Source organism: Hypanus sabinus, chromosome 29 (assembly GCF_030144855.1).
Source record: "Hypanus sabinus isolate sHypSab1 chromosome 29, sHypSab1.hap1, whole genome shotgun sequence".
Taxonomy (NCBI): domain Eukaryota; kingdom Metazoa; phylum Chordata; class Chondrichthyes; order Myliobatiformes; family Dasyatidae; genus Hypanus; species Hypanus sabinus.
Window position 1 is genome coordinate 1517596 of NC_082734.1, and position 12929 is coordinate 1530524.

Sequence of the window (12929 nt, forward strand, 5' to 3'; positions counted from 1 at the left end):
GCTCCACCCCCAGACCTCACCTGCTTTGGGGTAGGTGGCGATGAGGATATCGTCAGGCTTGGCCTGGACCATTTGGATTTCATTCCAGGAGCACAGAACCCAGCTTGGCAGGGGTAGCCCGTCCACCAACTCCAGGACAGGCTTACTCAAGCCCGAATTCTCAGAATCTTCCGGAGCCTGCATCCTGGAACAGAGCAAGTTCATCATCAAATGTCATTGTAAGGGAGGTTCAGGATCCTGGAGCCCCGCACTAAACATCTGAGGGATAGCTCATTTCCCTCCCTCCGCCTGGACAGACCCAAATAATCCAGGAGACCATTAGCACCATCTCGCTTTTCTTCTGTTTTTTGCACTGGAGATATCAGAGGTCCGTCCCGATTACCTCACTAAAGGAAGCATGTCAAAGTTTTAGAGAGGGTGCAGAGATTTTCCAGGATGCTGCCTGCATTAGAGGACACGTCTCATGAGGATGGGATTCTCTTTGGACTGAAGGACGATGAGAGGTGACTTGATGGAGGAGTATAAGGTGATAAGGGGCCTAGATAGAGTGAACAGACAGATTTTTTTCCCAGGGCAGAAATGGCCAATACCAGAGAGCATGTGTTTCAGGTGACTGGAGGAAGGTAGAGGGAGCATATCACAGATAGGGTTTTTCCACAGAGGGGGTGGGTGTGTGGAACACACTGCCAGGGGTGATGGTAGAGGCAGATATATTAGGGGCATTTAAGAAACTCTTAGATAGGCACGTGAAATGAAACAAAAATGGATGAAATGTGGGACGGAAAGGTGAGATTGATCTGAGAGTAGATGAAAGGGCCATCCCAACATGGTGGCCAAAGGACCTGTAACGTTCTGCACTGTTCTTCATTCCACAGCACAGAAACAGACCCTTTGGCCCATCCAGTCTGTGCCAACCTGGTCTTCTGGCCAGTTCCACTACCTGCACCAATCATCTTTTATCCCAAATTCATGACCTTGAACTGTACTCTCACCCAGCCTGGATGGAAGACAGCATTCACACCATATGTACCACTTATAATGTTATGTACATCTATAAGATCTCCCCTCATTCTCCTGCACCTAACCTACACAACCGTTCCTTATAACTTAGGTTTTAAAGAGCCAGCAGCATTTTCATAAAATTTCTCTGCACTCTTTCAGGCAATGAAAATCTTGCTTGTAGCAACATCACAAACACATTTGGACTGGATTTATTGATCACATGCAGACTAAGGCACACAGTCAGTGAGTGCATCAGAGAATCAACATTCTTAGCTAAAACATCAATTCAACACAAATTGTACACAATTTTTACAACAATGACACAGAACATCAAATGCAGTCATCAGAGTGGTCACGGTGTTTCTGTATTGAGGGAGTGATTAGGGTTGTGACGGTTGGTTCAGAGGTCACGGTGTTTCTGTATTGAGGGAGTGATTAGGGTTGTGACGGTTGGTTCAGAGGTCACGGTGTTTCTGTATTGAGGGAGTGATTAGGGTTGTGAAGGTTGGTTCAGAGGTCACGGTGTTTCTGTATTGGGGGAGTGATTAGGGTTGTGACGGTTGGTTCAGAGGTCACGGTGTTTCTGTATTGGGGGAGTGATTAGGGTTGTGACGGTTGGTTCAGAGGTCACGGTGTTTCTGTATTGAGGGAGTGATTAGGGTTGTGACGGTTGGTTCAGAGGTCACGGTGTTTCTGTACTGAGATAGTGATTAGGGTTGTGACGGTTGGTTCAGAGGTCACGGTGTTTCTGTATTGGGGGAGTGATTAGGGTTGTGACGGTTGGTTCAGAGGTCACGGTGTTTCTGTACTGAGATAGTGATTAGGGTTGTGACAGTTGGTTCAGAGGTCACGGTGTTTCTGTATTGGGGAGTGATTAGGGTTAGGGTTAACCCTATAGGGTCTATAGAAACATAGAAAATAGGAGCAGGAGTGGGCCATTTGGCCCTTTGAGCCTGCACTGCCATTCAATATGATCATGGCTGATCATCCAACTCAGAACTCTGTACCTGCTTTCTCTCCATACCCCCTGATCCCTTTAGCCACAAGGGCCATATCTAACTTCCTCTTAAGTATAGCCAATGAACCGGCCTCAACTGTTTCCTGTGGCAGAGAATTCCACAGATTCACCACTCTCTGTGTGAAGGTTTTTCCTCATCTCGGTCCTAAAAGGCTTCCCCTTTATCCTTAAACTGTGACCCTTCATTCTCGACTTCCCCAATATCAGAAACAATCTTCCTGCATCTAGCCTGTCCAATCCCTTTAGAATTTTATACGTTTCAATAAGATTCCCCCTCAATCTTCTAAATTCCAGCAAATATAAGCCTAGTCGGTCCAGTCTTCCTTCATATGAAAGTCCTGCCATCCCAGGAATCAATCTGGTGAACCTTCTCTGTACTCCCTCTATGGCAAGAATATCTTTCCTCAGATTAGGGGACCAAAACTGCACACGATATTCTAGGTCTCACCAAGGCCTTGTACAACTGCAGTAGAACCTCCCTGCTCCTGTACTCAAATCCTTTTGTTATGAATGCCAACATACCATTTGCCTTTTTCACTGCCTGCTGTACCTGCATGCCCACCTTCAATGACTGGTGTACAATGACACCCAGGTCGCATTGCATCTCCCCTTTTCCTAATTGGCCACCATTCAGATAATAATCTGTTTTCCTGTTCTTGCAACCACAGTGGATAACCTCATATTTATCCACATTAAATTGCATCTGCCATGAATTTGCCCACTCACCTAACCTATCCAAGTCACCCTGCATCCTCCTCACAGCTAACACCACCACCCAGCTTCATGTCATCCTCAAACTTGGAGATGCTGCATTTAATTCCCTCATCTAAATCATTAATATATATTGTAAACAACTGGGGTCCCAGCACTGAGCCTTGCGGTACCCCACTAGTTACTGCCTGCCATTCTGAAAAGGTCCCATTTACTCCCACTCTTTGCTTCCTGTCTGCCAACCAATTCTCTATCCACATCAATACCCTACCCCCAATACCGTGTGCTTTAAGTTTGCACAACCCTAATCTCCTGTGTGGGACCTTGTCAAAAGCCTTTTGAAAATCTAAATATACCACATCCACTGGCTCTCCCCTATCCACTCTACTAGTTACATCTTCAAAAAATTCTATAAGATTCGTCAGACATGATTTTCCTTTCACAAATCCATGCTGTCTTTGTCCGATGATTTCACCTCTTTCCAAATGTGCTGTTATCACATCTTTGATAACCGACTCTAGCATTTTCCCCACCACCGATGTCAGACTAACCGGTCTATAATTCCCTGGTTTCTCTCTCCCTCCTTTTTTAAAAAGTGTGGTTACATTAGCCACCCTCCAATCCTCAGGAACTAATCCAGGATCTAAGGAGTTTTGAAAAATTATTACTAATGCATCCACTATTTCTTGGGCTACTTCCTTAAGCACTCTGGGATGCAGACCATCTAGCCCTGGGGATTTATCTGCCTTTAATCCCTTCAATTTGCCTAACACCTCTTCCCTACTAACATGAATTTCCCTCAGTTCCTTCATCTCACTAGACCCTCAGTCCCCTACTATTTCCGGAAGATTATTTATGTCCTCCTGAGTGAAGACAGAACCAAAGTAGTTATTCAATTGGTCTGCCATGTCTTTGTTCCCTATGATCTACTGAGTTAAATACTGTATGTAATTAGTTTTGCTACAATAAGTGTATGGGACACTGGAAAAATGTTGAATTTCCCCTTGGGGATGAATAAAGTATCTATCTATCTATCTATCAATTCACCTGTTTCTGACTGTAAAGGACCTACATTTGTCTTGACCAATCTTTTTCTTTTCACGTATCTATAAAAGCTTTTACAGTCGGTTTTTATGTTCCCTGCCAGCTTTCTCTCATAATCTTTTTTCCCTTTCCTAATTAAGCCCTTTGTCCTCCTCTGCTGGTCTCTGAATTTCTCCCAGTCCTCAGGTGTGCTGCTTTTTTTTGCTAATTTATATGTTTCTTCTTTGGACTTGATACTATCCCTAATTTACCTTGTCAGCCACGGGTGCACTACCTTCCCTGGTTTATTCTTTTGCCAAACTGGGATGAACAATTGTTGTAGTTCATCCATGCGATCTTTAAATGCTTGCCATTGCATATCCACCGTCAACCCTTTAAGTATCATTTGCCAGTCTATCTTAGCTAATTCACATCTCGTACCTTCAAAGTTACCCTTCTTTAAGTTCAGAACCTTTGTTTCCGAATTAACTATGTCACTCTCCATCTTAATGAAGAATTCCAACATATTATGGTCACTCTTACCCAATGGGCCTCGCACGACAAGATTGCTAACTAACCCTTCCTCATTGCTCAATACCCAATCTAGAATGGCCTGCTCTCTAGTTGGTTCCTCGACGTGTTGATCTTTTAAGAGACTTTTGGATAGGTACATGGAACTTAGAAAAATAGAGGGCTATATGTAAGCCGAGTAATTTTTAAGGTAGGGACATGTTCGGCACAACTTTCTGGGCCAAAGGGCCTGTATTGTGCTGTAAGTTTTCTATGTGTACAATGTCCTGTGTATGTTACTCAAAATGGCTGCTTTGGTTTGTTAAGAGTAGGAATGCTTCTTTGTATGATAAGTGTTTCTCTCGCAGTTGTTCAGCTTTGGACTTGCTGATATGGGGATTGTACACATTTGTTAACCAATGGGGAGTGTTATTTTGTCTTGTGAGGCTGGGAGCTTGGGGGTTTCGCGGTCTTTTCAGGGGAGGCGGGAAGGAGACGCCGAGGAAGGTGGACGTGCGCTGCACTGCTCGGTCGACCACCAGGGTGGTCCCAGGTGCGAGGACGTGGAGGTTGGAGGAAAGTGACGAGGGGTCGAATGGCTCGATGGTTGAGCTCCAACGATGTGCACTAAACTGACTGACTGATAAAAGTTGGCGCCTTTTGCTTTTTTTTCAAATATATTGTATTGCCTAGTACTCTTGTAGTTTTAGTAAAATCTTTAAAGTGTATTTCATAACGGTATCTGGTATGAATTTGATACTGTGTGCATGCGCGAGGCATAAACTTGATTCCCACAGCACCTGCGCGTACAGGAGGTGGGGGTGGTGTGTGGCTGGATCTCCTTTTACCCTAGACATATACCAGCCTGTTGGGTGAGTGTTACATATGATAATAAATGAAACTTTGAACCTCAGACTGTCTGGGTTCCTCCAGGTACTCAAGTTTCCTTCCACAGTTCAAAGATGTTCAGCTTGGTCGGTTATTTGATCATTGTAAATTGTCCTGTGATTAGGGAAGGGTTAAGTGAAGTCATGTCCAGGACATGGACAAACTTTACACCCGGAAGCAATCGGTCTGAAAAAGCTGTCCCCTTCGGGGCTCAGGAGTTGCTGGGTGGATTCGGTCAAGGGGTGGAAGGGCTCACTAGGGTTAGATCTCCCATCACTACAAGTTTGTTATTACAACTTTCCAGGATCTGTTTCCCTATGTGCTCCTTGATATCCCTGTTACTATTAGGCATCCTATAAAGAAAAACACCCAGTAGAGTTATTAACCCCTTCCTCTTCTTGTTCCTCTTCCTGACATCAGGAAGAAGAGGAAGGACATTCTGCAGCGGGACTTCAGAGAACTCGGAAGAAGGCTGAAAAGCAGGACTTCCAGGGTGGTTATCTCTGGTTTGCTTCCAGTTCCTCGTGCTAGAGAGGGCAGGAACAGAGAGATAATGGATCCGAATGTGTGGCTGAGGAACTGGTGCAGGAAGCAAGGATTTACATTCTTGGACCACTGGGATCTGTTTTGGGGTAGGGGTGAATTTTACAAAAGGGACGGGTTGCACCTTAATAGGTGGGGGACCAGCATTCTGGCAGACAGGTTTGTCACTGCAACACGGATGTGTTTAAACTAAGTAGTGGGGGGAGAGGGGATGAACTGGAAATATAAGGATGGAATTAAAGGGAAAAGGAAAATAAGAAAAGTTATAAAGGACATCAGAATCAATGGAGTAGAAAGCTCAAGAAGAGATTATACAGTATGGCCAAGTGAAATAGGAATTGATATGAAAGGAGAGGGGAGTACCGAATTAAAAGTATTATATACTTTAAAAAAAATATATAGTGGGAATATATATATGTTGTGGGAATAACTGAGACATGGCTTCAAACGGACAGGGCCTGGGAAATGAATATTCAAGGATATACATCTTATCAAAAGGACAGGCTGACTGGCAGAGGGGGTGGGGTGGCTCTGTTGGTGAGGAATGATATTCAGTCCCTTGCTAGGGGGGACATAGAATCAGGAGATGTAGAGTCAGTATGGATAGAACTGAGAAATTCTAAGGGTAGAAAGACCCTAATGGGAGTTATCTACAGGCCCCCAAACAGCAGTCTGGATGCAGGGTGTAAGTTGAATGAAGAGTTAAAATTGGCATGTCCCAAAGGTAATGATACAGTTGTCATGGGGGATTTCAACATGCAGGTAGACTTGGAGAATCAGAATGGTACTGGACCCCAAGAAAGGGAGTTTGTGGAGTGTCTCTGAGATGGATTCTTAGAACAGCTTGTACTCGAGCCTACCAGGGAGAAGGCAATTCTAGATTTAGTGTTGAGCAATTAATCGGATTTGATCGGGGACCTCAAGGTAAAGGAATCATTAGGAGGTAGTGACCATAATATGATATGTTTTAACCTACAATTTGAGAAGGAGAAGGGAAAATCGGATGTGTCAGTATTACAGTTGAACAAAGGGAACTATGGAGCTATGAGGGAGGAGTTGGCCAAAGTTCAATGGAACAATACCTTAGCAGGGGAGACAGTGGAACAACAATGGCAGGTATTTCTGGGAATAATGCAGAAGGTACAGGATCGGTTCATTCCAAAGAGGAAGAAAGATCCTAAGGGGAGTAAAGGGCGGCCGTGGCTGACGAGGGAAGTAAAGGGGAGTATAAAAATAAAAGAAAAGAAGTATAAAATAGCAAAGATGAGCGGGAAACTGGAGGACTGGGAAGCTTTTAAAGAGCAATAGAAGATAACAAAAAAGGCAATACGTCAAGAAAAAATGAGGTACGAAGGTAAACTAGCCAAGGATATAAAGGAGAATAGTAAAAGCTTCTTTAGGTATGTGAATAGCAAAAAAATAGTTAAGACCAAAATTGGGCCATTGAAGACAGAAACGGGTGAATTTATTATGGGGAACAAGGAAATGGCAGATGAGTTGAACGGGTACTTTGGATCTGTCTTCACTAGGGAAGACACAAACAATCTCCCAGATGTAATAGTGGCCAAAGGAACTAGGGTAATGGATGAACTGAATGAAATTTATATTAGGCAAGAAACGGTGTTGAGTTCAGACTGTTGGGTCTGAAGGCTGATAAGTCCCTGGGACCTGATGGTCTGCATCCCAGGGTACTTAAGGAGTTGGCTCTAGAAATCGTGGACGCATTGGTAATCATTTTCCAATGTTCTATAGATTCAGGAACAGTTCCTGCTGATTGGAGGGTGGCTAATGTTGTCCCACTTTTCAAGAAAGGAGGGAGAGAGAAAACAGGGAATTATAGACCAGTTAGCCTGACGTCAGTGGTGGGAAAGATGCTGGAGTCAATTATAAAAGAGGAAATTACAACATATTTGGATAGCAGTAGAAGGATCAGTCCGAGTCAGCATGGATTTATGAAGGGAAAATCATGCTTGACTAATCATATGGAGTTTTTTGAGGATGTAACTATGAAAATGGACAAGGGAGAGCCAGTGGATGTAGTGTACCTAGACTTCCAGAAAGCTTTTGATGAAGTCCCACGTAGGAGATTAGTGGGCAAAATTAGGGCACATGGTATTGGGGGCAGAGTACTGACATGGATTGAAAATTGACTGGCTGACAGGAAAGAAAGAGTAGTGATTAACGGGTCCCTTTCGGAATGGCAGGCTGTGACCAGTGGGGTACCGCAAGGTTTGGTGCTGGAACCGCAACTGTTTACAATATACATTAATGATTTAGATGAAGGGATTAAAAGTAACATTAGCAAATTTGCTGATGACACAAAGCTGGATGGCAGTGTGACATGTCAGGAGGATGTTATGAGAATGCAGGGTGACTTGGACAGGTTAGGTGAGTGGGCAAATGTATGGCAGATGCAGTTTAATGTGGATTATCCACTTTGGTGGCAAGAACAGGAAGGCAGATTACTATCTAAATGGAGTCAAGTTAGGAAAAGGGGAAGTACAATGAGATCTAGGTGTTCTTGTACATTAGTCAATGAAAGCAAGCATGCAGGTACAGCAGGCAGTGAAGAAAGCTAATGGCATGCTGGCCTTTATAACAAGAGGAATTGAGTATAGGAGTAAAGAGGTCCTCCTGCAGCTGTACAGGGCCCTGGTGAGACACCACCTGGAGTATTGTGTGCAGTTTTGGTCTCCAAATTTGAGGAAGGACATTCTTGCTATTGAGGGAGTGCATCGTAGGTTCACAAGGTTAATTCCCGGAATGGCGGGACTGTCATAAATTGAAAGATTGGAGCGACTGGGCTTGTATACACTGGAATTTAGAAGGATGAGAGGGAATCTGATTGAAACATATAAGATCATTAAGGGATTGGACACACTGGAGGCAGGAAGCATGTTCCCGCTGATGGGTGAGTCCAGAACTAAAGGCCACAGTTTAAGAATAAGGGGTAGGCCATTTAGAACAGAGATGTGAAAAAACTTTTTCACCCAGAGAGTGGTGCATATGTGGAATGCTCTGCCCCAGAAGGCAGTGGAGGCCAAGTCTCTGGATGCATTCGAGAGAGTTAGATAGAGCTCTTATAGATAGCGGGGTCAAGGGATATGGGGAGAGGGCAGGAACGGGGTACTGATTGTGTATGATCAGCCATGATCACAGTGAATGGCGGTGCAGGCTAGAAGGGCTGAATGGCCTACTCCTGCCCCTACTGTCTATTGTCTAACCTCCACCCACAGAGACTCCGTAGACAATCCCTCCATGAAGTCAACCTTTTCTGCAGCCGTTTTACTATCTCTGATCAACAGTACCAAACGCCCACCTCTTTTACCTCCCTCCCTGTCCTTTCTGAAACATCTACAACCTGGCACTTGAGCCACCCAAGTCTCTGTATTGGCCACCACATCACATCTCCAAGTACTGATCCACACTCTGAGCTCATCCACTTTGTTCACAACACTCCCTGCTTTAAAATAGAGGCATTTGGAGCCTTCGGTCTGAGGCATCCCTTCTCTATCACCTGCCTATCCTCCCTCTCACACTGTCTACAAGCTTTCTCTATTTGTGAGCCAACCTCCTCTTCCCCACTCTTCAGTTCAGTTCCCCCCCCCCCAACAATTCTAGTTTAAACTCTCCCCAACAGCCTTAGCAAACCTCCCCGCCAAGATATTGGTCAGAATTTCAGAATATCAAAGTTACAACTCTGAAATTCTTCTTCTGCACGCATCCATGAAATGAAGAAAGAAGTTTTAAAAAGGCAGCACGATCCTCAACCCCGAATCCTTCTGTCCACGAAAAAGCAAACAAAACGCTACAGCAAATCAAATCACAAACTAAAGAAAATTCGCAGATGCTGGAAATCCAAGCAACACCTGCCGTACGAAACGTCGACTGTGCTTCTTTCCCCATAGATGTCTGGCCTGATGAGTTCCTCCAGCATTTTGAGTGTGTTCTTTAAATGGGACAGGGAATGTCCCCAAATCCCCCTCCCCGCACAATAAAAACTGAACGCAAATGGAGCAGGCATATCAACCCTCGAATCCCCCCTCCCCGCACAAAAAAACGGAGCAGAACTGGAACAGGCACATCAACTACCCCCCCCCATCCCCACCCTTCGCAAAAAAAACGAGAATCATCGTAGGGAGAAGATACCAGCTCCTTACAGACAGCGGTGGCAATACTCCCCGAGCCCTCGCTGCTACAGACTCTGTCCAGGAATACTGTACATGCCAGCGCGGGTTATACCGGTTGAACAACTCGCAGATCAAAGTTGGGGGGAACGTGGTGGGGGGGGGGGGTTAGGTAGGAACCTGGGAACTGATAGAAGCAAGGCAAGGATGAGAACTGATTATGGGATCAGTCGTAGAGGAATGGGAGAGAGTGAAGGGGAGGTTGGGGTGGGAGGGAGGAGTCTGGAAAAGAACGTAGGTGACAAATCCCTGGTGTGTGTGAGTGTGAGTGTGAGAGTGAGAGAGTGAAAGTGAGGTAGAGTGTGTATGAGTGTGTGTGAGTTACAGAGGGAGGGGAGGGGAGCGTGCGTGTTGGTGAGAGTGCGAAAGAGGTCCTGCTGGGAGGTGGGGAGGGAAATTGAGAGACAGAGAGGGAGAGGCAATAGAGATTAAGGGTGTGCGTGCGAGTGTGTGAGAGAGTGGAAAAGAGATCTACTGACGAGGGAGAAGGTGCGAGAGAGGGCAAGAGCAAGAGATCAGTGACAGGAGGAGGGAGGGTGGCAGTGAGGGTGACAGAGGGGAGGGGGCGACGAGAGTTAGGGGCACCCGCTGCAGACAACAGAGTGTCCAGGGAGTTTTGATCTCGATGCTGGGATGGAGTGAGTTACGGGGTGGGGCAGTGGGGGGGGGGGGATGTGGAGAAGTGGTCAGGGAAGCGACTAGAACGTGTCACAAACAAGGGGAGACGAAGTGTGTGAGAGAGAGAGGGGGAGAGGAAAGGGAGAGGGTGGGAATGCGGAGAAAGGAAAGTGTGGTGGAAGTGATGAGAGGAGAGAATGAAAGGGAAGGAGGCAAGAGTGGAACGGGAGAGTTAGGGGTGAGGACTTACGGAGAAACTTAACAGAAATCTGTCGATCCTCTCTCTCCTATGAACGGCAAACTTTGGTTTGCATCCAGCAGTTTCACAATCCACATCTCACGTGACTGTTTCCAGGGAAATCAGAGACCAGCCCTCTGCTGTGGCCGGGAGGGAGGGAGGGAGGAAACTAGGGGAAGGAGGGTGAGGATTGTCTGAGGCTCCTCGACACAGCGTTCTTCTGTTTGTCTGTCCATTATTGCCCCAGCCCTCTACTCACCACCACCCTGCCCTCCTCCTGTTTCTCTCCCAACCTCTTTCTCTTCTCTCCACCCTCTCCCCTCAACTCACTTCCTCATATCCTCTCCAATACCCTTCTCTCCTCTACCCCATCCCCTCCACTCCTTCCTCTCTCTCACTCCTTCCTCAATTCCTCTCCTCTCCAAAGCTACCGTCCCTCTTCTTTTCTCTCCCTCTTCCACTCCCTTCTCCCTCCTAAACTCTCTTCCACATCCAACCTCTCCCTCACCACCCTCATTTCCTTTTCTCCACCTGCCTCCCCTCTCTTTTTTCCTCTCCATCTCCTCTTTCCCTATTTTATTCCCCATCTTCATCCCTCCTCCTTTCCCCCTCTCTCCCTCCCACTAACCGCCTCACCCTCTGCCAGAAGATCCCACACACGTTAGTTTGAAACAACCACACCCCCCCTTAATCTTTGAAGCAAGCTTGAGACTCTCGAGCTGTTGGAAACATCCCCCGCCCCCCAGGATCTGCTGTCAGTATCGTCCCTCGTTCCCCTGAAACCCAACTTCTGCACCTGATGGTGCTGAGATGCCCCAGGAAGCAGAGCCCCATCGCTCTCCACTGGATTGTTTCCAGTGTCACTCAGTCCTCTGCTCCAGTGCTTTATTACCCTCACATGCCCCAGGAAACAGAGAAAAGCTTGTCCTGCAAACTGTTCATGCAGATCAGGTCATTACACAATGCACTGAGCTAAAACAAAGTGTTACAGTGACAGAGAAAGGGCAGTGCAGGCAGACAACAAGGTGCAAGCTCATAATTAGGTAGATTGTGGGGCTGAGTCCCATTCAAGAGATCCATTCAATGATTTGCTAACAGTGGGTTAGATGCTGGCCTCGAGCCTGGTGAGACAAGGTTTCTGATTCCGCATCTTCTGTCTGATGGGAGAGGGGAGAAGAGAGATCGTCAGGGGCCTTTGATTATTCTGTCTACTTTACTGAGGCAGTGAGAAGCATTCAAGAAGACACTGTCCAGGACCCTGGGCGTAAACTCCAAACCCCTTCCTGATAAATACCCATCACCCCTCCTCCTTCCCTTTCTCCTATGGTCTACTCTCCTGTCCTATCAGACTCATTTTTCTTCAGCCCTTTATCGCTTCCACCTATCACCCCTCAGCTTCTTATTTCATCCCTATCTTTACACACTCACCTTTCCCCTCACCTATCACCTGCTGGCTTGTCCTCCTTTCCCTCTCTCACCGTCTTATTCTGGCTTCTCCCCCACCCGCCTCCTTTCCAGTCCTGATGAAGGTCTTGGTCTGAAATACCCTTTCTGCAGATGTTCCCTGATCTGCTAAGTCCTTCTGGTGTTTTGTTTGTGAAAGTTACTATGTAAGCTGATCCTTTGATCAGCCTGTTAATGCTCTATAATTTTTGATTGCCCTGAACTTCACCCTCATTCTCTCAGATAATAGTCTGCCTAACTGCATGCACGCTAATTTTAAAAGCCCCATTCCCAGTCTGCAAAGTTTCTTGCTACATTTATCATGGCCTTTCAGTACAGAAACAGGTCTTTTAGCCCAAACAAGAGAACATTTACTGGTATTTGAAATCCAAGCAACGCACACAAAATGCTGGAGGAACTCAGCAGGCCAGGCAGCGTCTGTGGAAAAGAGTGCAGTTGACGTTTCCAGCCGAGACTCTTCTTCAGGACTGGAGAAAAAAGCTTAGGAGTAGATTTAAAAAGTGGAAGTGGGAGGGGAGAGAGAAACACAAGGTGATGGGTGAAGTTGGGAGGCAGGGTGAAGTAAAGAGCTGGGAAGTTGATTGGTGAAAGGGACACGGGGCTGGAGAAGGGGGAGTTTGATCGGAGAGGACAGAGGCCATGGAAAGAAGAAAAGGGGGGAGGAGCACCAGAGGGAGGCAATGGGGAGACAAGGAGTTAAGGTGAGAGAGGGAAAAGGGGATGGGGA

The 12929-nt window shown here is 46.2% G+C and overlaps 1 protein-coding gene across 3 annotated transcripts in view; it reads right to left on the minus strand.

The window, feature by feature from the left end:
* Positions 1–10865, minus strand: part of LOC132382863 (sulfotransferase 1C4-like) — a 40957-nt gene extending 30092 nt beyond the window's left edge. For 2 of the 3 annotated variants that reach the window (XM_059953342.1, XM_059953340.1), the window contains exons 1-2: positions 10751–10865; positions 21–184 (exon numbers count right to left, since the gene is read on the minus strand). In XM_059953342.1, the coding sequence (XP_059809325.1) occupies positions 21–183 (163 nt within the window). In that variant the 5' untranslated portion in view covers position 184; positions 10751–10865. Of the gene's footprint in view, positions 1–20; positions 185–9855; positions 10725–10750 lie in introns of those variants that run through there. The other variant, XM_059953341.1, reaches the window with a different exon arrangement.
* Between the last annotated feature and the right edge of the window lie 2064 nt (positions 10866–12929).